The sequence below is a fragment of the Balearica regulorum genome, chromosome 13 (genome assembly GCF_011004875.1).
Source record: "Balearica regulorum gibbericeps isolate bBalReg1 chromosome 13, bBalReg1.pri, whole genome shotgun sequence".
Classification (NCBI taxonomy): Eukaryota; Metazoa; Chordata; class Aves; order Gruiformes; family Gruidae; genus Balearica; species Balearica regulorum.
In genome coordinates, this window is record NC_046196.1 from 17,754,260 (window position 1) to 17,781,869 (window position 27,610).

Consider the following 27,610-nt stretch of genomic DNA (forward strand, 5'->3'; position numbering starts at 1 on the left):
AAAATACTGTAACGAGTTATTGCTACTTTGGGCTTTAATGAATACTGTAAATCTAGCTTAACAGAAAAGCCCGACAGTATTACGCACAGGCTTTCGGGTGGCAGAGCACATCCCATCACTGCGCTGTACACCTCACAGCAGCTGCTGCCTCACTGCAAGGTTCACAGCTGCTCCGTGTTAAGAGATGTAAGATGTTAGATACAGCCTAACCATTAGTTTTTAATGTTACAGTGAAATGGGCAAGACCCCCAAGTTGTCCCGGCAGGCCAGGGGGCTGCAGGCGTGGGGGGACCCCGCTGCCGTCACCATCTTCCAGCACCAGCTCGGGCTTTCTGCGGCCATCCGGTGCCCTCCCTGCCGGGCAAAAATGCATGCTCGTGTCCTGGAAAAATCTCAGGTTAGCAAAATAATCTTTTCTTGACGTTTCTTTTTTTCCCTTGAAGCGTTGGTGGTTGTTAGCTTTGAACAAAAGCACACAGGCATAGTCAATAAATCTTTTAATAAAAAGTTCGGTCTGTTCTACTGATCTCTTAATTTGCGTGTACCTGCTCTAGGACTGACCTCTCCTTAAGGCTTTTTTTGGGGACTCTCCTTGCGGCTCCACAGGGCCTTGACACGAGCAGCTCTCGCCGTCTTTCCCCGGTGCTTATCCTTGGAAAACTGGCCTTGGCCCATTCACTTCAGTTTCTGGGACAGCTGGTTAGGAGTTTGGACTCGAATGAGTGTGATTAAAGTTATCCATAGTTAACCAGTAATGTTTTTCTTTTGCTCATGAAGATCTCAAAACCTTACGAAGCGCAAGTGACCGATTTGCGTAATAATTGTGCGATAACGTCAGTGTTGACACTCCCCCGTTACGAACGAGGCGCCCGGGCCCCTCCGCTCCGCGTTGCCACACACGCACGGCAGGCGCTACGGCCCGTGCCCCTTTGGGCGAACGCGCCTCTCCCGTCATTCCCCCGCCACGTCAAACCGCCCCGAGGGTCGGGTCCCTGCTGTCTGACGGGCGGCTGCAGGGGGCGCTGCTGCCCGTGACGTGTGCGCGGTGACGTCAGCAGCCTTCCGGGAGCAGGGGCCGGGAGGGCTGCCGCAGTGCATGGCGGGGAGGGGAAGTCTTGCGCACGGCAGGCTCGGGCGTTCGCCCGCCGCCCAATGAGAGGCCGCGGCGGAGGGCGGGGGCGGGGCCCGGCGCCGGGGTGTTTGGATTCGAATGCGCGTCGCGACCCCGAGGGGCGGCGGCGCAAGCGCAGTGTGCGGCAGGGCGGCGCTGCCCCCTAGCGCCGGGGTGCGGCATGCCGGGCGAGGAGGAGGACGACGCCGAGTCGGGGGCCGGGGGGGGCGCCGCCGCCCCCTCCCCGCCGGCCGAGGAGGGGGAGACCCGGCAGCGCTACGAGGAGCTGTGCAGCAGCCTCAACATGGACGAGCGCGCCCGCTCCGAGGCCTGGCTCAGCTACCAGAGCATGAAGCGCAACTACACCCTGGAGGTGAGGGGCGACGGGGATGGGGGGCCGCGGTGAGGCGGCGGGTGGGGAGGAGAGGCCGCGCTGAGGCGACTGGCCGCGCCGAGGCGACCGGCCTTGGGCGGACAGCCGGGCGGGAGGGAGAGGGTTAAGCGGGGGGGAGGGAAGGGGACGGCCCTTGAGGCGCGACGGCCTCTCCCTCACACCGCCCGGCGCTGAGGCGCCGCCCGGGCGTTACCTCGCGGCCGAGCCGGGGGCACATTCCGCCCACGCGCCGCGGCCTCGGCCCGGGCCGTCAGCGCTCGGCCCGCTCGGGACCCCGCCTCAGCCGCGGGAAGCGCCGCTGAGGGAAATTCTTCCCCCCCCCCCTCCCCGCACCGTGATCGCGGCCTCGGCCCTCACGCCCGAGGGGGCAGCGGGGCTGCCACGGGCCCGGCCCGCCCTCAGGCGCAGAGGGCGCCCGCTGCCGGGGGTGCCAGGCGAGCGGCCGCGCAGCAGTGCTCTCCAGTCCCGAAATGGGGAAAAAATCCTAATCCCGCTGAAAAGGCGTTAAAAATAAAAGCGATCGTATCGCTGAAGGCTTTCTCCCTTCAGCTGTTTAGCTGACAAACGTAATACAGTTGCTTCGGTGAACGTTTGTCAGCAGTTGTTCAGTTGCCCGCAGTTATAATAAATCGGGTTTTGCGTGAACGTGGCACAAAACTTGGCGGACGGTTGAAGGCCTGCACGTTTCGTAACATCATTCTTTAACACGGCGACAGCAAGTGACGCACCCGCTTTGTTTGGAGGATGCCTTTTACCGGGTGCGTTTTTAATAACAACGGTGTCGCTTATGACAAAAGCACGCCTGTGTAGAGTTACTGGGAATTCTTTCGGGCTTCCCTGTCCGTACCCAGGCAGCTCTCGGTGCAGCTAGAGGCGGCTTCGCACGGGTGCCGTGGTACCCGGGGCTGTGCGGGGCTCTGAAAGCATCTCCGCCACGCTGCCTCGGGTCCCAGAAACGGGCTGAGCAGCTCGGGCAGAAAACTTGCGTTTTCCCCCACGGTGTGTGCTCATCTGGCCCCGTAATACTGCGCAGCCCAAGAAACCCACAGCATCGCATGCAGTGTTCTGTGCTCCCTTTTTTACTGTCCCTTTCCTGTTAAAACGTTGGGTTTTGATCGAAAAAGGAGAATAAGATTTAAAGGGTTTTAGTTGGAATTAATTTCTGGTTTTAGGTACCAGATTGAGTAACTGTTCTATTGCGTAATACAGACAAACTGTGTTTTTTTGTTCCCACTGTCTGTTCAGGGCAGAACAATATTCTGATAGCAAGGAACTGCAGCTTTTATATATATTTTTTTTTTAGCACCAAGGCAGTACAAAAAGTTAGTATAGGAAAAGAGCAGCACTGAAAATACATTGTTAAACTTTGGATCAAGTGTTTATAAAAGTAGCTAGTAACTACCTAACTTTAGTTTTGACACAGTTCAATGTTAAGTATCTGCTTAGCACCTGTTGTTCTCCTAGTTGAAAACACAAAGTAGTTCAACAGAACTTTGAAACAAGGAATCAACTTTGTCACTGTTTAGAGGACAGCTCTACCCTTTCTCCTGATGTTGCTGCATAGCTGAAAAGTGGTGTTTTCTTTTCAATGAAGTCTTTTAGATGCCCGATGTTTTAATTCACAGGGAAATGATCTGCATTGGCTAGCGTGTGCCTTGTATGTGGCTTGCAGAAAAGCAATTCCAACTGTGAGCAGAGGGACAGCTGAGGGAAATTACGTATCTTTAACTAGAATTTTGCGCTGTTCAGAACAAAGGTAACTTTTCTTTTTGCTAACTTTTAAATGCTTACAAAATCTCAGACTCCTTATCAGCTTGTGAAATTTAGAAATTGAGAACAAAGGCTAAACATCTGTCTTGTTTCTTGCTTTTAAAAATAGAATTTATATCGCTGGAATCTGTTGTAGCTCATTGCCACACAAGTAGGACAGTTCCGTTTGGTTGTTGTTAAAACACTGGTTTTCAAAATCAGAGATTGACTTCCTTCTCTCAAAGCAGAAAGAAACTAGTCCTTGAAGAATAGTCTGGTTTTGAAGAGTGTGCAAAGTGTGAACTTCTTACATGAGAAATCACTTTAATTGGCTGTGAAAATATTCACACAATTTACCTTCTTTTAAGAAGACTTCGCTTTTCACATGTTCTTGCTTTATGAAACCAAAGTGATGTCAGAATCTGATAAACAAATTTGTATCAAATGTGTATGTCAATAAAGCAATGATGAAAAACTTCCTAAAACAATTGGCTTTATTTGTTAGCAATCTGATTGTGTTATAACAGTTTAGTAGATTGGGGGGAAAAAAGAATGTTCTTATGCACTTTTTCTCCCCATCTCCTTTACTGTTGGAGCATTGCTATTGGTTTAAACAATACAAAAGTCTTCCTTCAACAACTTCCCACCCCCCTCAAATTCAGGGAATTGAATGTAAGTTAATAAGTTATTCAGAAAAACAAGGGAAATCTGATTTTAGAGTAATCTGACTGTTGGAGCCAATTGTGTCTTTGTGAGGAAAAGCCAGAACTGTGAATATATAGTTAACGTGGTCACCAACTGAGGATATAAAAATATTTTGCAAGCTGTCTGAGCTAATCCTTGTTTATGGGTGAAGGACTGGCTCTGACTATGTTGTCATGTTTGTAATACCGCCATCTTATCAGTAGTTTGGAAGTAGAAGTTGCACTTTGTTGAAAATGAATATTTCTGGAAAACAAACAAACAAAAAACCACCACCCACGTTCAGATCTAACCCATTTGGTATTTTCAGCTTGATCGAGTTTTTTAACAAGATGAAGAAGTGGGAAGACATGGCAAATCTACCCTCCCAGTTCAGAGAACGAACTGAGAGATTAGAGAGAAACTTTACAGTTTCTGCAGTAATTTTTAAGAAATATGAGCCCATTTTTCAGGACATTTTCAGATATCCTCAAGAAGATCAACCTCGTCAACAGAGAGGAAGAAAACAGAGGTACGTTTCTGTTATTTCCAGACTGATTTTAGAGTGTTACTGTTAGAAAAATATAATGAAGTTGCTCAGTTGGTTTGGTTGTATTTTTGACTGTATTTTCATAGCAGTTCTTTATAATATCAGCTTTGGTCTGTCTGTCCTTGCTCGCGGTAATTTTTACATCTTTTTTTCAGTTTGTCAGATCTGAGAGGGTGCAGAGAATCCCAAAGCTGCTAAGTTTCTATGATTTTGGGAGGCAGGGGAAAGGGGAGAAAATAAAATCAGCCTGTAGACAAGAGAAATATTACTATTTCTAAGATGGGAAGGGCTGGATGAACTTGGTCATTGTATGATCTGTATAGCCTCAATAGCTCGTAGAACAGCTCAGCCTGTTGCACTGCCTAGTAATTCCCATAGTTTTCTGGATAGATGCAGATCTTCGGGGTATTTTACGTTATAGTAGAAGCTTTTTTTCTTTGTTACTGTTCATATTATGAGTGTTGTGAAAATTAAGAGCTAGCTTTCTTTTCTGGTTATTTTGATCTTAACAAGATTTTGTCTGTTTGTGCCAGCACTTAGCATGGCTTGTGATTTCTCGTGGTAGTTGTTAGAGATTGATTTATTCCCATTCGTTATTTCTTTCATCTTTACCACTGTGAAGTGCCATTGCTTGCATTTATGTTTGGGGTTTTTTGGTTTTGTTTCTTGACTTCTTTTACTTGTTTCTAATATTTATAGGCTATTTCTTAGTTGGGTTTTTTGGCTTCCCCCCCCCCCCCCCCCCCCTTGATGTTCTTGTGAACATAAGTGACATTTGTAACCAAATGCATTTGAATCTGTAATAAAAGACAGCATTGTGCCTAAATGATTTTGTTGGAGAATGCAAAAGGTGAGTACATTGGAATTGGCTATAGATGGAATAGAATTATGTATTGAGGTGAATTTTTACGTATAATGTTGAAATTAAAATATACTGTATACTAAATCTATGATTGGAAGAGTAAACCCTGCTAGTTGGTTGGCTTGGATGGTAAGTTGTGAAGTAGTTTTGAAGATTAAGTTGGAAGATGATACTTGCTGATTTTTGTGTGAAATGTACGTTAGTTTTGACATTTAAAATCATTCCCCACATAACCTGATGGAGGATGAGCAACAACATATGAAATAACACTTCCAGTGTTATGTTATATGGAAGCAAGGAATGATGTTGTGGAGTTTATAAAAATTGGTGCTAGGGGAGGTTTTTTTGTGTGGGTTTGTTCTTTTGTTGGTGGTGGGTTTTTTTAAATAGACGCAGTGAAAAAAGAGGCCTCATGAATGAATTTTATTTGAAAGCATTTTAAACAAAGACCAGAGGAACTTGGTTCTGAATAACATTTAATATATGTCAAAATTCTGTATACAGTATAAAATGCTGTACAGAATGTGTTACATTAGTACATGGATGACACTCTTGTGAACACACAGTTCTGAAAATCTTGCCTGCACTGAGTATGTTAATATCAACACGCTGTGCAATGCATTCTTCCAAGAGTATGTATATGTAGTTATATTACTCAGAATACTTATGGAGAAGGAATTTTAGCTCTGGCTCACAAACTATTTCATAGAATCATAGATTTGTTTAGGTTGGAAAAGACCTTCAAGATCACCAAGTCCAACTGTTAACCTGGCACTGCCAAGTCTACTGCTAAGCACCACATGTACATGTCTTTTAAATACCTCCAGGGGTGGTGACTCAGGCACCAGCCTGTTCCAATGCCTGACAACCCTTCTGGTGAAGAAATAGTTCCTAATATCCAATCTAATCCTCCCCTGGCACAACTTAAGGCCATTTCGTCTCGTCCTAGTTGTAGAGAGCGATAAGGTCTCCTCTCAGCCTCCTTTTCTCGATTTCTATTTGTTGTATGAAGAAGCACAAATAAAATTTTCTGTAGATTTTAAATGCAAATATTTACCTGTTCTTTGGAATACCATTTTGCCTTAAAAGAAAACATTTAGGCCAGCCATGTTTAATGTTAAATTTACAGTCATTTTCTGCTCAAGTCTTGCCATATTTCTAGTGGAATCTGCTGTGTCGTACTGCCGTAGTGACGTTTGAATCATTACATGCATGCTGAGACTGGGGTTCCACTTGTGTCTGCACTAAACCAGTGTGCAGCTTTCTTTATTACCTTTAGTCAGGTTTTTGTGGGAAGGGTTTAAGATTTTGGCCACACTATAGTAAAACTGCATTTTCTTTCAGAATGATTGAATGTTTTATGATGTTCTATCAGTCTTTATTCATTGAACTTATTGTTTGTCTTCTTGCTGTGTTTTTCCCGAAAGACGACAACCATGCACTGTGACTGAAGTTTTCCAGTTTTGTTGGGTGCTGTTTGTTCATGCAAAAGGTCAGTGATTTGAAAGGGGTTAAATACTGCAAACCTGGTTTTCTTAGTCATTGTGTTACATCAATCCTTAAACACTGAATAGCGCAGGCATTTCTGAATTCAGAAATGCCTTTGGAGAAAGGGCCTTCTCAGAACAGCCCAAAGGAATCTGTTCTGTCGTAATTTTCCCCAGCTGTATCTTTTACCACACTTCTAAGGTAAGCTATGTTTCCAAATAGTTTGGTAGCTTTTATGTGGAATATTGCTAAAAAATTTCCGGTATTGTGGAGATTTATGCTGTAATTGCAAAGGAAAAAGTAGCTTAGAATTGTAGTGAATTCATATTGTTGTTTTAATTAACATAAGGTATATATGTGTATTTATTAGGAACTAAGAATATTTACATTCCTCCTAAGTTTCCAGCAACACTGATGAATTTTTTCCTACAACCTAGTAAAAATTTATCATAAAACACTAGGCATGAATACTTTCATGCTAGTATCACAGATAGCATTCTAATTCTTTTGGTAGCCTTTTTGCCCCCCCTACCTGTTTAAAAAATGAGCACACGGCAACTGTATCAAATAACCATATGCATTACTAAATAGGTCTGCATGTGCCTATCTTGCAAGGGTGATTTTTTTCTTGCATTCTAGACGTAGCAGTGTATATATAAATGACTGTCTTGAAGACTCTCATTCTTTTGGAACACGAAGGGGATCCTCTGTTAGTATCCTTCCGTAGAAATAATGCAATGAACAGACAATATATTGCAGTGTATATATAACCTTTATCGTAAGAGCAGCTTCAAAGCTAATAAGAGTAATAGAGGATTTCAGCAGTTTTTCTTGATAATGACTGACGGGAGAAAAAGCCAGAGGAGGGAACAAGATTAGATCCTTATTTTAGGTGTAAGTTAACTATTGCATATAGTCTAAAGTCTTTCATCATCAAACCTGGGTCTTGAAGAGTTTCTGCATACCTAGGCCTTTAGTCAGGTACTGCTTAGATGAGCGTTCACTGGGAATTCTGTATAAGTGAGATAGTGTGTTGAGGAAAATACAAGACAAGATTTATATTTCTCAGTGAAGGAACATCTTTGTAGATTCAGTTCCATTAATAATTTCCAGAGACTTTTTATATTTTTTCATAAGAACTTCTAGTAGAAGAAAACAAATAATTTCTACAAGGAAAGGGATAAGAGGAATTTTGTTTTGGTTTTAGGGTATATTGTGGGTGTTTTCGTGGGTTTTGGAAATTTTTTTCCAATTTAAAAGTAAAGCAGTGTTAAGATTCTTGTAGTGTGCTGTGATTTCCTTAATTGGCTGCTTTGGAGGATAGGACAAAGTAGACTGTCACAATATCCAATTACCTGGCACTAATTTTGTTCAATACAGATTAGCCTTTCTTTCTACACTGTACCACATTGCAGAGGGTTGCCAGCAGCTTCCTTTTGGAAAAGTTCCTGGCATTATTACTGAACCTCACCATCACATCTTTGTACAAAGATCAAGAAAGGTGTGGTATTGCACAGGCGCTGTACCCATCACTGTCTGTTACGTAGAAGATGCCTTTTTCCAATAGTCTGCAAATTCCACTTCACTGAGGAAGAGAAGTATGTCCTGAACAAGTATATTGCTGGGAACCCTGAAACACAGTATGATTTTCATCTTTTTTTTTTTTTTCAGTCCAGAATAGCACACTCAAGTAGTATGAAATATCTGTTCGTATTCCACTGAGTCCAGAGGAGAGTTAGTACTGTACTGTATTGTATTTCCAGTCAGTCAGGACTTTACTTCTATAGCACAGTTAAGCAGCTGAGAGACTAAGTAGGTCAGTCTGAAAAATCACACATTTTTCTTTTTCCTTCTAAAAAATTCTCACTTCTGTGGGTAGATTGGACAGTTGACAACGTGCAAAAAGGACTCTATGAGTCTTCCTATTGCCAAGTTGGTTAATATGTTTGAGTAACTACATCATCAATTACCTACATGTTAATTGGCGAGCAGTTTCAGACATACAAATTAACTTTGTAGCGAATACCATGCTGATAACATTGCCAATTCAGTTTTACAAGAAGAAGAAAAATTTACAGTAATTGTAAACTGTAAAATTAGTAGGTGACTAGTGGTAGATGTATTAAAGTGTGGCAGCACAAAAGTTTAAATTAGATGTTCACCATTTAAGGCATTAAACACTCATATTAAGTTTTGTTCGCTGTGTTTTGAGGGTTGGCAGTAATCCTTATCATGGCAACCGCACATCAGTGGCAAGTTCAGGCTTGTCTCTCTGATATTTCTGCAAGCCTGAAGATCGTTGTGTTCAGTTTCACAAATGCAGAAAGTACAGATCTTGTTCGTGCCTTTGGTATACACTGCAAAGAAAGACAGCGACTTTGTTTAGCGGTACTGCAGTTCTGGCATGCTATTTGTTAGACTTTATCTTTAAACTCTTGACTTTTTTTCTTTTTTTAAAATGGAAATGAAAAAATATATCTCTGCTGCACTGAAATAACTATTTTTTATTGGTTGGTATTGGGTTGTGAAAGGGAGTAGTAAGCTATTGTTTGAACTGTCATTGAGAAATCATTTGTATGAAGATTTTTATTTGGATTTAAGATTTCTATTGATTAACATTTTGCTATTATATTTAGGATTTTCATTGCTGTTGCATTTCATTGCATTGCTGTGAGCCTTTAATGATTTCGAGATAACTGATGAAAGCGTACAGTTAATACAAATTTCATGCAGGGTTCATTATTTTGAACAGTTCCAATTATCTGCATAGAAATTATTTTAACAAACGTGGAGTCAGAAAATTGAATATAAGTTTGGACAATTTGGTACGTTACTGGCAGAAAAGTAACGGCATAATTTAGAAAAATATATACCTTTTGATGTGCTCTAAGTGAGTTTAGTACTATCTGATAGACTTCTTCAAGGAGTTAAACCTGTTCTTCATAGTGGGTTCAGCTAAGTGGTTTGGACCTTACTTGGAAAAAAAAAAAGAGAGAAGAGTTACTAGTATTGAAAGAGTGATAGAAAATCATGCTGTGCATATAAATTCATGGAATTGTGATTTATTGTCTTAATTAATGGTATAATTTATTTTACAAGACAGTTTTTAGCTATGGCTGTTCCTCTAAAGGAATATCATAAACCTAGATGAGTTCAGTAAAGAGTAATGAATCTGAATATAGTCTTTGTGAAAGGTGATAAAAGAGTGAAGAAGTGACAAGAATTCTTTTCTACAGGAAGATGATAAATAAAAAATACTTTAGAGGTATATGAAATAAAGCTAAACCATATCAGAGATACACATTCTAACTCTTTTGTAAAGCACAAGAGAAAAAAAGTTAAATGTATCACTGTATTGAGCATGTCCTCAGCAAAATTTTTGTGAAGAAAACAGATTGGTAAAGAAAAATAATCTCCTGACTTTGAGTCGCATATAGATTTTTTCTGGAGAATGGGGGGGAGTTGAAGGAGGGGTGCTGGTTGCTTTTTCTAGGACATCTGAACACATGGGTCTAGCCTAGCAAAAGTTACAATTCTTTGCAACACTTTACAGCAGTGCAAAATTGGGGAAAAGGAAGGGCTCAGTCGGAACCCGTTCTTCCCCCTCTTACGCCTTTAGAACAAGATTCTGCTTCAAGCAGATGGAATAAGAATCTGCTGAAGGACGTAACGCTGCCAGACAGTGGGGCTTGTGTTGCCAGAGTTATGGTAACAATTTTTTTTCCTTGAGGCAGTTTGCATTATACAGTTCATGCTGCTTCAAGTTATTTATGCACTGATTAAACAGATTACTGGGAATGAGGGAGTCTGCAATATCACGTTTATCAATGTTTTGGTACTGTTTGTTTTCAAAACAGCACAATGTATTTGAGTTCCTCCACAATTCCTGCTGTTCCTGAAAACATACTTTACTATTATATTTGCTATATTTTATGAAGCATACGTGTGTTTTACTACCTGTGTTTCTATCCAGGTATTTATATTCACCAAAGTCTGTGTTTCCAAGACCCTGTTATTGATTGTAATACAAATCTCAACAGTTTCTTGGTTAAAAGAATTTTAAATTGATGCTAATTTTAATTAATCTCTTGTGTCTTTCTAACATTAAAGGTAATTTTCCTATGATCAGTGATGACTTGGTCAATTCCTACCATCTCTTGTTATGTGCTTTGGATCTAGTATATGGAAATGCTCTCCAGTGCCCTAACCGTAAAGAACTTCTGAATCCTAATTTTAAAGGTATGTTGAAAAAACCTATCCAAAGCCTGCAAGATCTTCTAAGGCTACTGCAATTAGTATGAATCTATGTGGTAGAGAATAAATTGAATAATAGTGATTTGAAATATGTGAGAATTAATATTTTCTATATCTGGCTACACACTAGAGTTCTATTACTGTAGTATGTAATAACAGACTACTAAATTTTATCAATAATCTAGTAAGTCAAGAATTTAATTCACTATGGAAATACCATTAAAGGAAGTTCCAAAGCAAAAATTTCAGTTAATGACATTTTAATGTCAGTGAAAGAGCATATAATGACACAGTCATTATTGGACACAGACTGGAGAGTTCATGTGAGGCAGCAGTTTGGAAAGATCCAGTGCTCAAATCTGAGAGTGGCAACTTGATTGTTTCTCTCTCATTTCTGGACTGTTGCTGTTCTCTGTCTGAAGAGAGTGGAAATGTAGATTGCCTCGATAACCACAAATGCAAATGAATGACAAGAAGTTTCCATTATATTTCTGATGTAATTCTTTCCAGACTTCATTTTCAGTCCTGTACAGTATTCACATTTACTTTGTAGTAGTTTGGATGTGAGCTGGGATCATTATGGCAAATCTATTTGAATAAATTTTATAGTTCACAAGTGTTTGATTGGTTTTCTGTTAGAACTGATTTTTTAATTCTTACAACTAAATATCTAATTTTTTAAAATCTCTGGCTCAAAATTGAGTTTTTATAACATCAAATTGAGTGGGCATTGTATAATCAATAATTCTTTAAAGAGAACTAACTAATTTACCATTTTAATTTCATACTATCTAGACTACATGGCATAGAATTTACATTTAATAAGAAGACAGGATATGGATTTGCAAAATTAAATAATACAGTATTCTCAATTGTAGGTCTACCTGAAGACTTTCATAGTAAGGATTATAAAGTATCATCTGATCCTCCCTGCATCATTGAAAAACTGTGTTCATTACATTATGGATTAGTTTTAGAAGCAAAAGGCATAAAGGAGCATTTTTGGAAGCCATATATTCGGAAACTTTTTGACAAAAAGGTTGGTTAATAAATTTGTTATGTAGAAAAATTTCTCCTTACTCGTTATCTGCAAAACCTTCTTAGGAACTGAACTGTCTATCCTTTGTTCTTAACTTTGTTTTTAACTGTCTTACAGCTTTTAAAAGGAAAAGATGAAAATCTGACTGGATTTCTAGATCCTGGGAACTTTGGAGATAGCTTGTGAGTCACTGCATTTGTGGTTTGGTTTGCACTAGTGTCCCTTTGAATTGTCATACAATTGCACTTGTCTGATTATCTGTATCTTAACAGTATGGCTAGCTAGTCGACTTGTGTATTTATTAATGTTTATATATTAGATTGCGTTTCAGTTCCTTTTCTTTGAGATGGTGCGGTCTGAGGCATATTTGAAAGAGGCATGATTCTTTAGGATGGTGTTACTTGATGTCTACTTCTGTGTTTCTACGTTGCCTCTATTTTTTTTGTATATAAGTCAAAGTGTTAGTAAGGAAAAAGATGCGGGAGCGCATTGAATGAGTGGGAAGTGGGAGAGAAAAATCAGGTTTCTTTCTTTATAAACCTAGAGATGCTTATCAGTACAACTTACTTACTTTTAAATGGTATGAAAATGGTAAGCATAGTTTATGATTATGTGATACTGCAGAAGTTTTGAAAAGTTTCCAGCCAAATACAAGTTCTTAGTATTTTGTTACATTCCTCCTGCAGCTGTGCTAAATAGCGAGCCAGCAGATATAATGGAAAAATTATGTCCGTGCCACTGTCATGCTTTAAGATACTGTAGATTTTAGAGGAGCTCCAATGCTTAAGTCAGGGTTAAAAGAAGTTCTGAAGCAGATTTCCAAGAGGCCAGAACTGTGCTCATTCAGTAAGCAGGTGAACAAAGCACTGTCTAAACCAACAGGGTATTGTATCTGTCTTTTCCTTTCTGTTGTAGCAAAGCGATCAACAAGGCCTACGAGGAGTATGTTTTGTCAGTAGGAAATCTCGATGAGCGAATATTTCTTGGGGAGGATGCAGATGAAGAAATTGGAACTCTCACAAGGTGCTTAAATACAACTTCAGGAATGGAAACAGCTGAACGAGTCCAAGTGAAGCATAATTTGCAGCAGCACTTTGACAGGGTGAGTATGATGTGACCTGTGTTGCTCTTTTTATATAGGGAATGAGTTTAATTACTCCATGTCTGATGAAGAGAAGCAGCTACTGAAATAATACCATCTTTATTGTGTATCTGGGAGTGTACACAGCATAACTGAATTACATTTTGTAATTGTCTAGATATATTGTTTACTTTGGGGTTTTGGAATAGAATTTCTCCATCCATTTGGGTTTTCTTTCATTAAATTCAGTATAGAGAATATTTAGGTAATTCCCTAAAGAGGTATCATTAGGTAAATCTTTAGGTGAAGATTTTCAAGCGCAACAGAACGAGCAATTCTGCATGGCTGCTTGGCAGGTGCCAAATTGTCCTGCAACTGTTGGGGCCCTCTGGACCTGGCTCTCCAATTTCCCCTTCCCTCCCATCTCTGTCCTATATGCAGAGCTTTTTGTTTAATGTATACAAAGCTGCTCAGTGCTCTGCTCTATACATTCTTATGTTTTCTTTTAACAGATAGGTTTCAGGTGTTAATATTACATCTGTTTACAGTGCTAGTTAATTCACTAGGGAATGATTTTCACCTAGCTTGCCTAAAAGCGTGATACATAGATATGTCTTTATATATGACTAATAAAATAGCAAAGAATATGGTCTTTGAGATCATAAAGAACACCGCATCTTTCAGAACAGTGAAGTGAAGACCTATAAAACTGTCAGGGCCTTCGTGTGACTAGAGTAGCTTTTGAAGAATGGGCACTGGCTTTGAATGCAGACGTGTATACCTATGATTACAGAATATCAAAAAGTTCCTGAAGATGGAAAAGACAGCTTGACAGAGGAAGGATACAAGGCAGGCAAATGAAGAAGGATATAAGCTCTGTTAGTACAATTAGATTACAGAGAGCAGAATGGCAAAACATTCTAGATCACTGAAAACGTCATGTGAACTTTTTCCAGAGTGAGAGCTGGTTAATGGCTTTCAACATTCTTGAGAGGAAAGATCAAAATAACGTTATCTGCAAAATCAGCGCAAATAGTTACTTATTTGCTTCTGATCTCTTTAAAGAAATCATCAGCTATTTTGCTGGCAGAGTGCTGGGCACATAACTCTTGGAGGTTTCTGTAGTGATGTAACAGCGAGACTGTGAGACAGCAGCCTGCAGCTGCAGCTCTTGTGTGGTTGCACGCTCCGGGGAGTCCAGGGCAGGGCTGGGGGAACTATCTTTCCTGGTGGGATATGGAGACAGAATAAAAACACACTTAGGAGTCCGTGGGGAGAATGGGAGGAGTATCGGGAGCTAGACTTCACGGTAAAAAGACTGCAAAATGTAATGTGTTCCTTAAAATATGGAAAACATTTCCTGGTAAAGCAATTGTGGGGTTAGATAATAAGAAGATACATTGGTTTTGCTGTAAACTAATTGAAGGAACAGCCTTGATGTTAAATTATTTTGATGGGATGGCTTGATCTGATGCAAATGAATTAAAATGCTAATTGTTAGATTCAGGAGGGCTTTTCACGTTAAGAGTTAAACCTGCTGCAAGGAAACCCTGGCTCAGTACACTCTTCCTATGAGCCACAGCTACCTTTGGTACACGAGGGGGAGGGGGGGACTGCTGGGGGGCTTGGTTGGGTTTTTTCAGATTGGCCTAGTTGTTTCACACTTCACTCCCAGGATCTGCATTTCAGTGTGAGCTCACATCCTCGCTGTTTATAGATTCATGCAGAACTGTTTGATACAAGCATCCAAGTGACACAGATAAACCTTTTGTTGCTGGCTATTATCTGAGACACGGACTAGTTGGGGCTCTTTGATTCCTAGCCATTTTTTCCAGACATATATCGTAGCACAGGGTAAGAATTGCACAGATTGACACTTCTAGGTTATGACGGTATCTAAGTTTTACAATAATGTACAGTTATATGCTTTTTGTCTTTTTAGTCCAAATCACTTAGGATTACAACTCCGCTTACTGGCCGCAAGTACATTAAAGAGAGCAACCCATATGTGACACCTGTTTCCATAGCAACATACAGTTTGAGCCGCCTTCATACGATGCTGGCAGGCCTGAAAAATGCCCCCAGTGAAAATCTGGAGCAAATACTCCGGTAAGTTTGATGTTTAGCTAACCAAGTAATTCTATTTTTTAAATACTTTTCATAACAAACTTTACTGCTCAACGGTGTAATTTAAAATGTGAGTCAGTCGTGAAAGGTTCTGGACTAAAATAGGACACAGAGAGACATTTAGATTTCAAAAGACTTTGTTCTCTTTATTTAGACATCTTTGTCCTTAAGAGACTGATGGCTGTAAGAACATACACCATTATAAACCCAACAGTTCAGAGATTGTCTAACAGCAAACTGCTACTACAAAATTCTCAAGACTTTTTTTCTTCCTACTTAGCAAATCTCACTACCTAGCAAATCACTCCGTGCTGTAGGAAATTCAAAATAAAATTTATTGTCCATGTAGATAAACTGTTGCCTCTTGTACAATATATCTTTAAAACAATTTTTATATCACATGGAAAATGCTGTTTATCCCTGATCGTGAAAAGATGTACATATTTCCTACAATGTATACAATAATAATAATATGCTGTGGACATTTTAGTGTACCTATAGAGTTAGGCACATCTGGGTGTGTTTGTATTACTATGCAATCTATTTAGTTTCTTGCTTTCATCATATTATAAAAGTAGTTGTTGATTTTTTTTCTTTTTTGTCTGAGTAGGAATGGTATGTTGAAAATGCTTAGTTTTTATTTTCAGGGCCTGTTCCAGAGATCCTTCTCAATCTATTGCAAACAGAGTAAAAGAAATGTATGAAGTATACTGCCAGAGCATGCAGTCCGAAGGAGAATTCAGTAATTTTTCCAAAGGTGGGAGACATTTTACTTATACAGATAAGAATTAAAATGCCTGTAGACACCTTATTTCTCTTGTAATTAACTAAGTTTTACTTACAGGTTATGCTTTAGCACAAGTGTCTTTTCTATTACTTTTGTCTTTTCCTGTGTTCTTAAGACATGGCAAATATCAACCCTGCATACAATTTTGTAGTCAGCCTTAGCTTAAGTCACTGGAATGTAACAATACTTGCAGTTCTGCATAAGTGAAACGAGAAGCACTGTTAAGGGTACTGCTTTTTCTCTCAAATGCAAGAATAAGAGCAATGGCATGGATTTCTGTGATAGTAATGAAAAATCTGATTAATTATCGTCTTTAAAAACCCTGCGGCAATTTTGGCTTACATACAAGGATGGATTAGTACAGGTATTAAAATCCTGCCAGTATAAACAAAGTATTATTTGCAAAATTGTCATGATACGTGAAGTGTGTGAAAATGGATTGAAAATAACGAAAGTGCTCTTGACTTCTTATTTCTTAATAGGGCTTACTTTGTTCTTGTCAGCATAGTAGCTGCAGTGTTCTCTGTTGCACAGTGCAAGTCGGATCCTTTTCAGTGTCTTTTCTGAACTTGAGTTATGTACATTATATTATAGTAATCTTAAGGATTGCTCTTATATAGGGTGTTTTCATCAAAATCTGGGTTCAGTAATAAGTTATTCCACTCAGCACTCACAAGTCAGCGCAGCGTAGGAGAGGGATTCCCAAGTTAGTTAACTTGAAATTAACTGATTTAGTCCTGAAAGTAGTGTAGCCACAGCAGCACAGAAATCCACACAAGCTAATAAATTGTTGAATATCTATAGTTTAAGATAAAGAATACAATTATTCTGTCATGTTTCACAATATTGTTTCTGTTTAAAATTCCCACAGATGTTGCTAGTAAGCATTTTCGTCGTGCTGAGGTGCTATACTACAAGGTCTTGGAGTCAGTCATTGAGCAAGAGAGGAAGAGGCTGGGAGACACTGACCTATCGGTAAGGAAAACGAATCAAAGTGTACCTCATTTTTTAAGTTGGACCTACAAAACAAGGAAAGCAGTTGCAGAACAGAATAGACAGCTATTCAAACTGAGGGTAAATCTCTGAAAAGTAGCCTGTAAGTACACCTGAATGGAAGGAAAGGTGTAAAGAAATCATTAGTGTGTGTTTGCAAATACAAAGCTATATGCAATGCTTAATGAGTGAAGATGGCTCATTTTGGATTCTGTTCTGTCTCTTACAAAATAACATCTCTTTTTATAAACTTGCTAATCTTGCTGTTGAGGCAGAATAGAAAGTGTTTTACTGTTCTATAGTTACACTGTAAATTAAATATTCAAATTTGCAACTCTCTTGCAGGCAATACTGGAGCAAGATGTGTTCCACAGATCACTGCTAGCGTGTTGCCTTGAGATAATTACCTTCACGTATAAGCCGCCTGGAAACTTCCCATTCATCACTGAAATATTTGACATTCCAGTTTATCATTTTTATAAGGTAAAGTGTTTGATAGCTAGAAATGCTTACCAAGTCACGAGCACTCTGTTGACTTCTATCAAGTAATTTCCTTACCTAGCATTGTCCTTACCTTGGCCATTAATCCTTCCTCTCACCTTTGCTCCTTTTTGTAGTGAAAAAATACTACCTGAGTGTCTGTCCTTCTGGTGTGGGTCTTGGGCACTTAAAAATCAACATATTGTTAGCAGGTTCACACAGGAGCGGTGTCCAAATATCTATATGGTAACTGACAGATTATCATTTTACCACAAGCTATTGTTGCAGCATAGCTACATGTTTGTTTAGAAAGATACAAATGGCTGTTTTCTGATAAAACTGCAAGACAACATATGATTGAGTCACAGTAATGCAGCCTTAACGTTTCTAATTGTCTGTCCTTCCTTGAAAATCAGGAATTTACCTTTCTGTAAGAAATATATGAAACAAGCACCTTATGTTGATCATAATTATCTGTCTTACAGGTAATTGAGGTTTTCATTAGAGCAGAGGATGGCCTTTGTCGGGAAGTAGTGAAACACCTGAATCATATTGAAGAACAGATCTTGGAAAGTATGGCATGGAAACAGGAATCTATATTGTGGGACAGAATCAGAGACAATGACAACAAAGTTCCTACTTGCGAAGAGGTGAGCGCTTCTTTGTATGTTCCACAGTTTTCCTGATCAGACAGGCTGGTAGAGACTGGACGTTACGCCCTGATGGAGAGAGAGGCTTTACACATCCAGATTTTAGTTTCACCCCATAAGTACACGAGTGCAAAGCACACAGTAGCTGCAGGGTGCTCTGGCTCCACAGAGGCATCCCCACCCAGTGTGGCATCGCACGAGAGTGAACAAAATGGACGAGCAGGGACGGTTTGGACCAGTCACACTTGACAAGATGACTAGACAAGAAGAAAGGCGGTAAAAAGTACAGACTTTTAATTGTAGTCAGGGAAAGGTTATTACAGTACTGTAGCTTCTAGACTAGTATAATCACTACAGCCTTTCAGTTAGGCTTATGGTAAGTAAGTTTTTTTTCAGTTGATGTTATTTTTTTTCCATAGTGTTTTCTGTTCAAAATTTGCAGTGCAGACTTTTAAAACTTTATGTAGCCCATCTGTGATACAGACACTCTTAACAAAAGTATAAATATTTTAGGTAATGCCACCTCAGTATTTTGAGAGATCTGCTGGGAACAGTGCTGTAGGTTCACCATTGACACCAAGACGAATAAACGAGGTTCGTGCTGAAAGTGGAGGACTAGGAAGAGGTGAGATTTTTTTTTTAAGCATAATGTACACTTCTTAGACCATGGCTTTAACTGTAAATCGTAGTGGTGCACAGTAAGGAAGCTGCTTTAATGTCAGCGGTATAGATAATTGCAAACACAGTTGTAAATGGTATTTCTGTTGCAACTCACATTAAGGCAGAGGTCCAAGACAGATACAGTCATTATTTCAGTGTGAACAAAATACTGTCATGGTTGGTAGGGTGTTTTCAGGAGGTTATGTATATTAGCAGTGTATATGTATGTATATATACACACAGCTTAAATAGTATTTATACACACACACACTACTTTACTTATGTTCTAATCAATTTGCTTTATTGTTATACCAGAATAGACACACCAACTATATATTTAATTATGTGAAGTCAAGTCTCAACCTTTTTCTCTGGAAAAATAAAACATAATACATTAACTTAGAAAAATATTAAAACAAACAGCATTCTTTGAGATTGTTTTTAGAGATAACAATCTGTAAGCCCCAACTGCAGGCCTAAGAAATTTTTAAAAATGTTTTCTTGAAGAGCTTTGACATACGACATACGTGATATTTTGGTTCTCATTAGATTTCTGTCAAGTATTTGTATAATAAGCGATTATACAACGAGACTTAAATTATACGTGTGTTTTTAATCCGCAGGCCTTTCATCCTCTCCAACTACGCTGTACGACAGATACAGTTCTCCTACAGCCAATCCTACAAGGCGAAGACTGTTTGTTGATAACGATAATGTCTCTGACAGTGGAACTCCTGTAAGAGTTTCCCAACAGCCCGTGGTGAACACGGTGCCTGTGCAGAACGTGAATCCCGAAGCCATGTCAGTAACTCCGGTGCCTGGCCAGACCCTGGTTACAGTGGCAACTGCCACCGTAACAGCCAATAACGGGCAAACTGTTACGATACCAGTACAAGGTGAGAGAAAAAGCTACTGTACAGTGGTTCAGGCTTGTTCCCATCAGAGAATTAGTGCACAGTTAAGGGGGAACAGTAAGCCAGTGGAGAGAAAAAAAAAAAAATATGTTAAAGGATTCACAGTTGGGAAGAGTTGTATGAATAAATGAGCAGAATTTAGAGACAGAACATGTACAGCACAAGGATGTTCTGAGTGCCAACATCTATTTTACAATACTTAGTTCACTAAGCCTTCCTGAACTAGCATGGAATGAAAGTTGCGTTAGTATTAAAAACTTAGTTCAAGTTCATTGTCCTCTCATCATCTTATGATGAAAAGTCTAAAGTATTTTGATGAAACAATTTCATATATAATAAATATATTGCTATAGTTATAAAAAAACTAGTAAATGAATTGCTGACTACTTCTACAACATAAACACACGCAGCCCGTCACCACAACTGGCTCTTATTTCCGACTCTTTTTCTTAAATTGCAGGTATCGCCAATGAAAACGGCGGAATAACGTTCTTCCCCGTCCAGGTAAATGTGGGTGCCCAGGCTCAAGCCGTGTCTGGTGCCATCCAGCCTCTCAGTGCCCAGACCCTTGCTGGTACCCTGAACACCCCGATGGCGGGGGCAGCACTGCAGTTACCAGGCCCGTTAACTGTCCAGCAGATCTCTCCCGGAGAGCAGAGACAAGCCCAGCCGTTCACCACCGCCATGTCCGTCAGGCCTCGGAAGATGGGCTCACTTTCGCTCTTCTTTAGAAAGGTACTCTTCAGTCTAGTTTGTGCTTTCCTGAGGCTGGAGTTTGGTAAGTCTTCAGTGATTTTTTTTTTAAAAATAATGTACTTAGTAGTAGTAAGAGAATACTCAGTCTCAAAGTTAATCTATGCCCTTTGTCTGTTCATACACGTACCTGAAGAGTAGTTTTCTTATGCAGGCAACTTCTCACTAGCAAAGGAGCAGATTAAGCACGGCCACCACGAGTGGTGAAGTAGATTATGTATTTGGGCAGCAGGTGCTGAAAAGGTGTCCATTTTCTTTAAGGCTCTTTAAAAGAAAGAAATTTTCTGTTGAGACAGTCTGGTTTATTCAATACTGTGGTTTCTACGGGCTATGCAGTGCCCTTCCTGCACTCAAGACAACTCAGAATTTGAGCATCAAACCGATGTTTTCTTAGCATCAACACCAGTACTGACACTGTCCGTGTCCTGCAGACAAAAAAGTTAAATTTAGTTGTTGTTATTTTGGCTTATCATTTGCACAAGTTCTTCAGGGTGCACAAGTTTGAGCTGCCCTTTAGCCGGGTAAGGGAAGCAGTTGTGCTGGGCCCTGAGCACTGTCTCCACTTCAACAGGTGTATCATTTGGCTAGCGTGCGTCTGCGAGACCTCTGCATCAAACTTGACGTATCTGATGAGCTGCGGAAAAAGATCTGGACATGTTTTGAGTATTCCTTGGTGCACTGCCCTGAAGTCATGATGGACAGGCATCTGGATCAGCTGCTGATGTGTGCCATCTATGTAATGGCTAAGGTAAGGTGAATAAAGAAAAAAAAACCCCACAAACACACACACTAAGATCTACGTTCCAAAGATTACAATTCCTCAAAAAAAACCCAAACACCACACACAACTACCCCCAAAGAAAGAAGAAAACCCACAGAAAAAGTATTAACCTTGTCTGTTCATTTACTCTTAGGTTACTAAGGAAGACAGATCATTTCAGAACATCATGCGCTGCTACCGGACACAACCACAAGCCAAGAGTCACGTAAGTGCAGTTAGTGTTAAACTATGTGGTATCTGGTTTATGAAATGCCTTAGTTCTATTTTAGGAATGGATTGCTATTTAAAGTTAACACGGTCTGTGCGCCATTCTCCTCAAGAGACAGCAGTCACATCCAAAACCCTGCACACTACTGAAAGCTTTTTATGCTAAACTGTACCTAAACCAGAAAAATCTCTCTTACCCAAAACCTAAGGAGGCGGTGCCTGTGGGTAATGCTCCTCTCAGGAGGCTGTGTTTTCTTCCCCTGCAAGAAACAATTTGCTACCAGAATCACTTTTCAAAAAAGCAGATGTATGGCGCAGACTACCGTGTCATGACTATGTCATTACAAACCTACCTGATCATCCTTCTGTGGTTACACTCCTCTTTCTCTGCAGGTATATCGGAGCGTCCTGATAAAGGGCAGGAGGCGCCGCCGCTGCTCTGGCAGCAGTGATGGCAGCAGCCAGCAGAACTCGCCTACAGACAGAAGCAAAGAGAGAAACAAAGAAAGAAGTGAGTGATTCCACATTCCAGATGTTTGGGTTTAGTTCCATTTCCAACACAGTCTGCATAAAGTAAGAGTTGGATTTTGTGTCGCTCCACCCCACACAGTTCCAACTCAGACACAATTAAGAATATAATGGTAACGTTTAATTTGGCATATTAACATTGCTATCACTCAAGGTTAATATGACACCCCCTTTGAATCTGTGACCACATGAGCTTACTTTAAGAGCTCGCCATGATGGCTGGCTGGAACTCTGAGTTCCTTTTGTACACCAAAAAATCATGTCTGGAGCATGAACGGCAATGGGTGCCAGTGCGTGGCACAGTTACTCTGTTCCTTACCGCAGCCCAGGAGCTCTGCAGCAGTTTCTTTAGCAGTAGGTGTCCGTCTTCAGAGACACGAACAAACCCGCAACCCGCAGCAGCTGTTGCGCCGTATCCGACGTCGCGGAAGCTTCTTTCCTTGATACTTGAACTGACACATTTTCCTTGAATTAACCTTTGTAAAAGAAAGCAACTAAGTGATGCTGTATATTCCTACCATCAGTATTCAAGATATTTAATAGATGACAGTATAAACTGTAGGTACTAATGTTTTCTGTCACACAGAGGTGGCGGGGGGGGGGGGGAATTATATACATTTTACAACTCCCCACATTAAACCAGCAGGAAGAATTACAAAGCCAAATATTTACTGCTAGCTGAAAAAGACTGATGTTCCTTACTTGAAATTGTGCCAGCTGGCAACAAGAGCGAGCTGTTAACAGTACAGCACAAATGCCTGAGAAATGGAGGTTTAGCTCTGCTTATCTTGTGATGAAAATAGCGTATACAGAAAAGCCACTTGCAGTTTATCCGGTAAGAAGTCCGAAATGAAGTCTGTTTCTTGCACATACTCAGCAGTTTGTTGCTCTTTAACAACACACTGCTTTTTTTGTAAGGGAAGACGCTAGGGCAACAACATTCGCATCGCCGATACTGACACCAGATTTGTGGTCACTATACTGCTATTTCCACATCTGGAAGGCAGTTTTTGAATCAGCCAAATTCCTGGGATGCCGTGACTGATGTGCATTCAGCAGCTGAGGCTGACTAAAGGAGAGGTTGCTCTCGCCCTCACAGCTAGTAGAGACTCCAGCCCCGTGATGCGATCCAGCAGCACCCTGCCAGTACCGCACCCCAACAGCGCTCCCCCTACTCCAACCCGGCTGACAGGTGCCAACAGTGACACAGAGGAGGAAGAGCGAGGAGACCTTATACAGTTCTACAACAACATCTACATCGAGCAGATTAAAGAGTTTGCCCTGAAGTACACTTCAAATGCAGTAAGTGGAATTCTGTGCTTTTTGCTAGTAAGTACATCTTTTTTGTACCGTACATGCAGTAAAGTACTCTTAGCTAACCTCACTGTAAGCAAATTCAAGGGATTAGGTTTTTCAGAGAATAATTTCACTTCAACGCCATACTTTGCTGCTGCAGTACTAAGTACTTTTGATGCCTATTTGCTGTTGCCTCCTGTATGAAATACGCAGCACTGAGCAATGTCATCCGCCAGCCTCAGACAGGGTTAGAAAAGCAAATAAATAAAACCAAACTCATCTGGCCTAATAACGTGACAAAACTTGCATCTGTTCTAAATACGTATGGAATGACATTAGTGGGAAAAAACTAAACTGTCTTTAAGGCAACCAGCTTACAAAAGCCTTGCTGTAGTAACACCCAAGATCAGATACCAACCACTGAAGTTGTTTTCATTTTCCTTTGAGCAGACCGACTCTCCTCCGCTCTCGCCCTACCCGTTTGTAAGGATCGGCTCCCCTCGCCGAATACAGCTGTCCCAGAATCACTCAGTATACATCTCGCCACACAAAAACGAGTCTGCGCTTTCTCCTCGAGAGAAAATATTCTATTATTTCAGCAGCAGCCCGTCTAAGGTGAGACTCAAGGGGGTTAGTTTGCTTTTATAAATCCTTAGTTCTACCTTTTCTCTTTGGTAATGAAATTAGGGAGGACTGCGCAACACACCTTTCTGTTTCCCTTGTTTAACACGTACTTTCTCAGCTAACCCTCTTCAAACTCTCAGTTCAGGCACCTAAAAAGTTGTGAACCAACCGGTGCCCAAGCTGCCAGTGTACTTTTAACAGTCACTCTTGGTAACAGATGGGTGGCTTGGCAAGGCGGCTGTGCAAAGAGCAGCACACGAAACACAATCACATCCTCTTACCTACCCAGGGGGGAAAACCCAAGTAATGGCTCTCAACGTGAAAAGACTTACCGGGTGATAATGTAATAGGCCAAGTCCTCTGAGCTCTGGTCACCAAGAACAATGCAGTACAGACCTTCCCCGAGAAGCATCTTCACTGTAGGTAGGAACTGTTGCATCTGCCGTGTAAGGTACCAGTCAGGACTGTGGCTGGAAGGCCTTTCAGCTCCACGTGCACCGAAACAACAGGCAGGACGCTAGCACACGGTGACGGAACAACCAGTGCAGTGATTGAGAAGGTCAGTCTGTCACAGGAAGCACTTGGTACAGTGCAGAGCTCCAGAAACAAAGCATCTGTAATCCCATGGCCAGGCCATTAACAGAAGTTCATTTGACATTTTGGTAGTCACAATAACAGAAGATAATTCTACTTTTTTCCTTCCTCCCTCTCTCCAGAGGCTAAAGGAGATTAACAGCATGGTTAGAACCGGAGAAACCCCAACCAAGAAGAGAGGCATTCTCTTAGAAGATGGTACTGAAGCACCAGCCAAGCGAATCTGCCAGGAGAATCACACCGCTCTGTTAAGACGACTACAAGATGTGGCAAATGACCGAGGGTCTCACTGAGCCCGGTGTTTGAGCACAGGTCTCCTCTCTGCTCAGCGCGTCACACGGACTCACCAGGCCTCGGCAAGCGTCCTCTTCCCGCCTCACTGCCCTGGTTGTGACCCATCCCCTGCCAGACGGCACCGAGCGTTCGTACCTGTCGGGGGGCCGGAGCAGAGTCTCCACTGTGCCCCAGCCTCGCACCGCTCCTCACCACGCAAGCCATCCCTCTCCAGGCTCTGGCTCCAGACAGCAGCTGAAGAGATTTTTGGTGCCTGGAGAGAGAACGCATCCTTAGTACAGCTTTACACCAGGTATTGAAATCTGCGTGCTCTCACCAGTCCGCTCGCACTGGTTTCAGCGGGGCTTTACCAGCTTTGTCCTCGGACCTGAAAGTTACATGTGCATCAGGCACGGGAGCGCTGCACCGAGGTACCCACAGTCACTGGTGTCTTGGGTTTACAATAAACGGCCTCCTCAAAAAGAATGACTTACAAGTAATATTCCAGCAAAGTCCAGTTCCGCTTGGAAAGGGAAGGTAGGAATAATCTTTTTAGGCCCTGAAAGAAGCTAGCTGAATGGATCCTGTCCATAGTCAGGATGCTTTGTGTGCCCTGACTACCATCACGTTGTTTTGCTTTAATGTTTGGGCACCTTGTTATATAAAGGTAGATAATTTTGTTTATGCATTGTTTTTAGCTGTGCAATGTTAAAGTGAACTCATGTTCAAAAGGTGGCACTTTTGATAGGGCTGTGAAGCGTCGTTTTTAAGGCAGATTAGTTTTGCTGTATATTTGCAATGGCACTTTCTAAATGTGAATATTTTTTCAAAGGCTAACTTCAGCTGTCTTTTCTGTATTGAAGCAATTTGACTTTTGTATTTATTTTCAAATTGGCATCCCCTAGCTCCCCTCCTCAGCAAATGGCATTAAGAATTCATTTTAACTCGATGTACACACACAGTAACGAGCGCAGGGAGCTAGGGATGTTTGCTTTTTTTAAGGAAATGTATATGCTCCTCATGTTTCTTCAGATCGCTTTTCTTGAGTCAGGAACTGGCCACCTTGCCTCCTCAGCAGCAGGACGGTAGTGTCTGTCCCTTCAAACGTTATTCAGCTTTTGTGTTTGGTTTGAAAGGAGGGGGGTTGGGGGCATGGGGGCTTTAACGGACTAAATCAGGCTGCCTGGGAGAAATCTCTCCCCTACTAACAGGATAGGAAAGTGGTGCATATATTAGACTTACTAGTCGTTTTCATTTAAAATAGCTCCAAAATACCAGACTGATTAGGACAGCATTAAACATACTAACAGCTGGTACAGGATACCAATTTACTCCTTGTCAATGGCGTAACAGGGGGCAGCGGTGGTGGTAAAGCAAAGCGTAGCACACTCGGATCCTACGAGTTTTTATAAGGAAGCCAAAGGTAAAAGCTGTGTGTTTTCAGTCATTCCTGCTCCTCTGAATAATGGGAAAATTTAGGACTTAATTCTTAGAGCAAAATAAAAGCATCTTTCATTCTTACCTGCATAACAAAAAGGCTGAAGTTGAGAAATTCTGTAGAAGTTTCTGTAAAAAAATATTTATGAAATTGTTAGACAATTCTTGTTACTCTGTACCATTTACATTACTTTGTATGAAAATATTGCAAGTGTATTTTTCAATAAAGAATTTATAAACTCACATTTTTATGCTCTTGTATGAGAAAAGCACCACATGTGCAAAGCTAAAAATAAGCTGTAGCTCCCAGACACGAGGTGTGACCGCTTAGTGTGACAAGAAAACACCAAAGTGATCCTATAGCTGGGGTCCACAAGGTAGCAATACTTGAGATTGCAAGAACCTCGCTCAAGCATTGCGGTTCATGGTTTAAAAAGGGAAGAAGCGCACGTATTAGTCACAGAAGAAAGAAAAGGCTTTACTCTTGCCCCAGTTTAGTCATCGTGTTTGTACTCAACACATTTCTTCCTGTTGCTCTGGCAGAATTTGGCGTGAGGGAGCCTGCCTAGGCTGCCTCTACTGGGGAGTCTCTCCAAGCACGGCGGAGGAAGAGGAAGGCTGTCCAGGCTAACACAGCGGAAGAGGACCCAAGAACAAAAGCAAGGTGGTCTGTCTTCCTTGTGGGAGCTTTTAATACAAGAGCTCACATTTTAAGCCAATGAAAGCAGAATTATTTTCGTACACACTAGCTTACGTACCCCTATTTGAACTAAATCAGGGACATTTCTAAGAATCCTTGCTGAAGTTGTCAAGAAAGAACTGTGTTGCCCGCTGGCCACCAAGTATGACTGGCTTCCCCTGCACTTGTACCTGGCAGCCCTGGCACAGAGTTTCATCAGCTTCCCTTGTTTCGATCCCTTACTGAAACCAGTTGCTTAGTAACCCTCAGTTGTAAATAATAAGATTGTAGTTTATGCTTTGAAACAAATGCTAAATAAAACTACTTCAACAGAGGTGTTCCAAAGAAAAAAGAAAAAAATCTAGTATGTAAATATAGTTTTTTAAAAAAGTCTCAAGCAGTTTCAGAACATTTCTTTCAAGACTTAGACTAGAATAGTTCAGTTGGAAGGGACCTACAACGATCATCTGGTCCAAATGCAACTTAACTGTTTAGGACTTCTCTAACTTATATTTCTCTTTCCAAGATAGTGTTTACAGAGGTCAGAAATCCAAAGATGAGATTCAAAATGCCACTTTATCAAAGGATTGGCAGGGACTTACATTTAGGTTCTGAGGT

General features: G+C 41.0%; 1 protein-coding gene and 1 long non-coding RNA gene across 4 annotated transcripts; one reads left to right on the top strand and one right to left on the bottom strand.

The window, feature by feature from the left end:
* The first annotated feature begins 1,190 nt into the window (after positions 1-1,190).
* On the top strand, positions 1,191-26,558 carry RBL2 (RB transcriptional corepressor like 2). Of its 2 annotated transcripts, none has more exons than XM_075765637.1 (22): positions 1,191-1,484; positions 3,131-3,261; positions 4,267-4,467; positions 6,775-6,839; positions 10,946-11,074; positions 11,968-12,128; positions 12,246-12,310; positions 13,044-13,230; positions 15,152-15,318; positions 15,984-16,093; positions 16,995-17,098; positions 17,462-17,599; positions 18,082-18,246; positions 18,760-18,871; positions 19,530-19,802; positions 20,281-20,555; positions 21,145-21,321; positions 21,488-21,559; positions 21,955-22,072; positions 23,189-23,391; positions 23,833-24,000; positions 24,726-26,558. In XM_075765637.1, exons 1-22 carry the CDS (start codon positions 1,293-1,295, stop codon positions 24,894-24,896), a joined length of 3,384 nt encoding a protein of 1,127 aa, XP_075621752.1. In that variant the 5' UTR covers positions 1,191-1,292; the 3' UTR covers positions 24,897-26,558. The 2 variants fall into 2 exon arrangements, with proteins under 2 accessions (XP_075621752.1, XP_075621753.1); XM_075765638.1 differs by having other exon boundaries at positions 23,836-24,000.
* Positions 21,180-23,190, bottom strand: LOC142603700 (uncharacterized). 2 transcript variants are annotated; one of them, XR_012837588.1, is made up of 3 exons: positions 22,409-23,190; positions 21,759-22,036; positions 21,180-21,316 (listed from the first exon to the last, which is right to left on the bottom strand). It is a non-coding gene; the product is annotated as an uncharacterized LOC142603700 (long non-coding RNA). The 2 variants fall into 2 exon arrangements; XR_012837589.1 differs by having other exon boundaries at positions 22,288-23,190.
* Positions 26,559-27,610: the final 1,052 nt, after the last annotated feature.

Coding starts and splice junctions, on each gene's coding strand:
- RBL2 (XM_075765637.1), top strand. CDS start 1,293: ATGCCGGGCGAGGAGGAGGACGACGCCGAGTCGGGGGCCGGGGGGGGC. Junction 23,392..23,832: donor TGAAGTACACTTCAAATGCA/GTAAGTGGAATT, acceptor TTTTCCTTTGAG/CAGACCGACTCTCCTCCGCT. Junction 24,001..24,725: donor TCAGCAGCAGCCCGTCTAAG/GTGAGACTCAAG, acceptor CCCTCTCTCCAG/AGGCTAAAGGAGATTAACAG.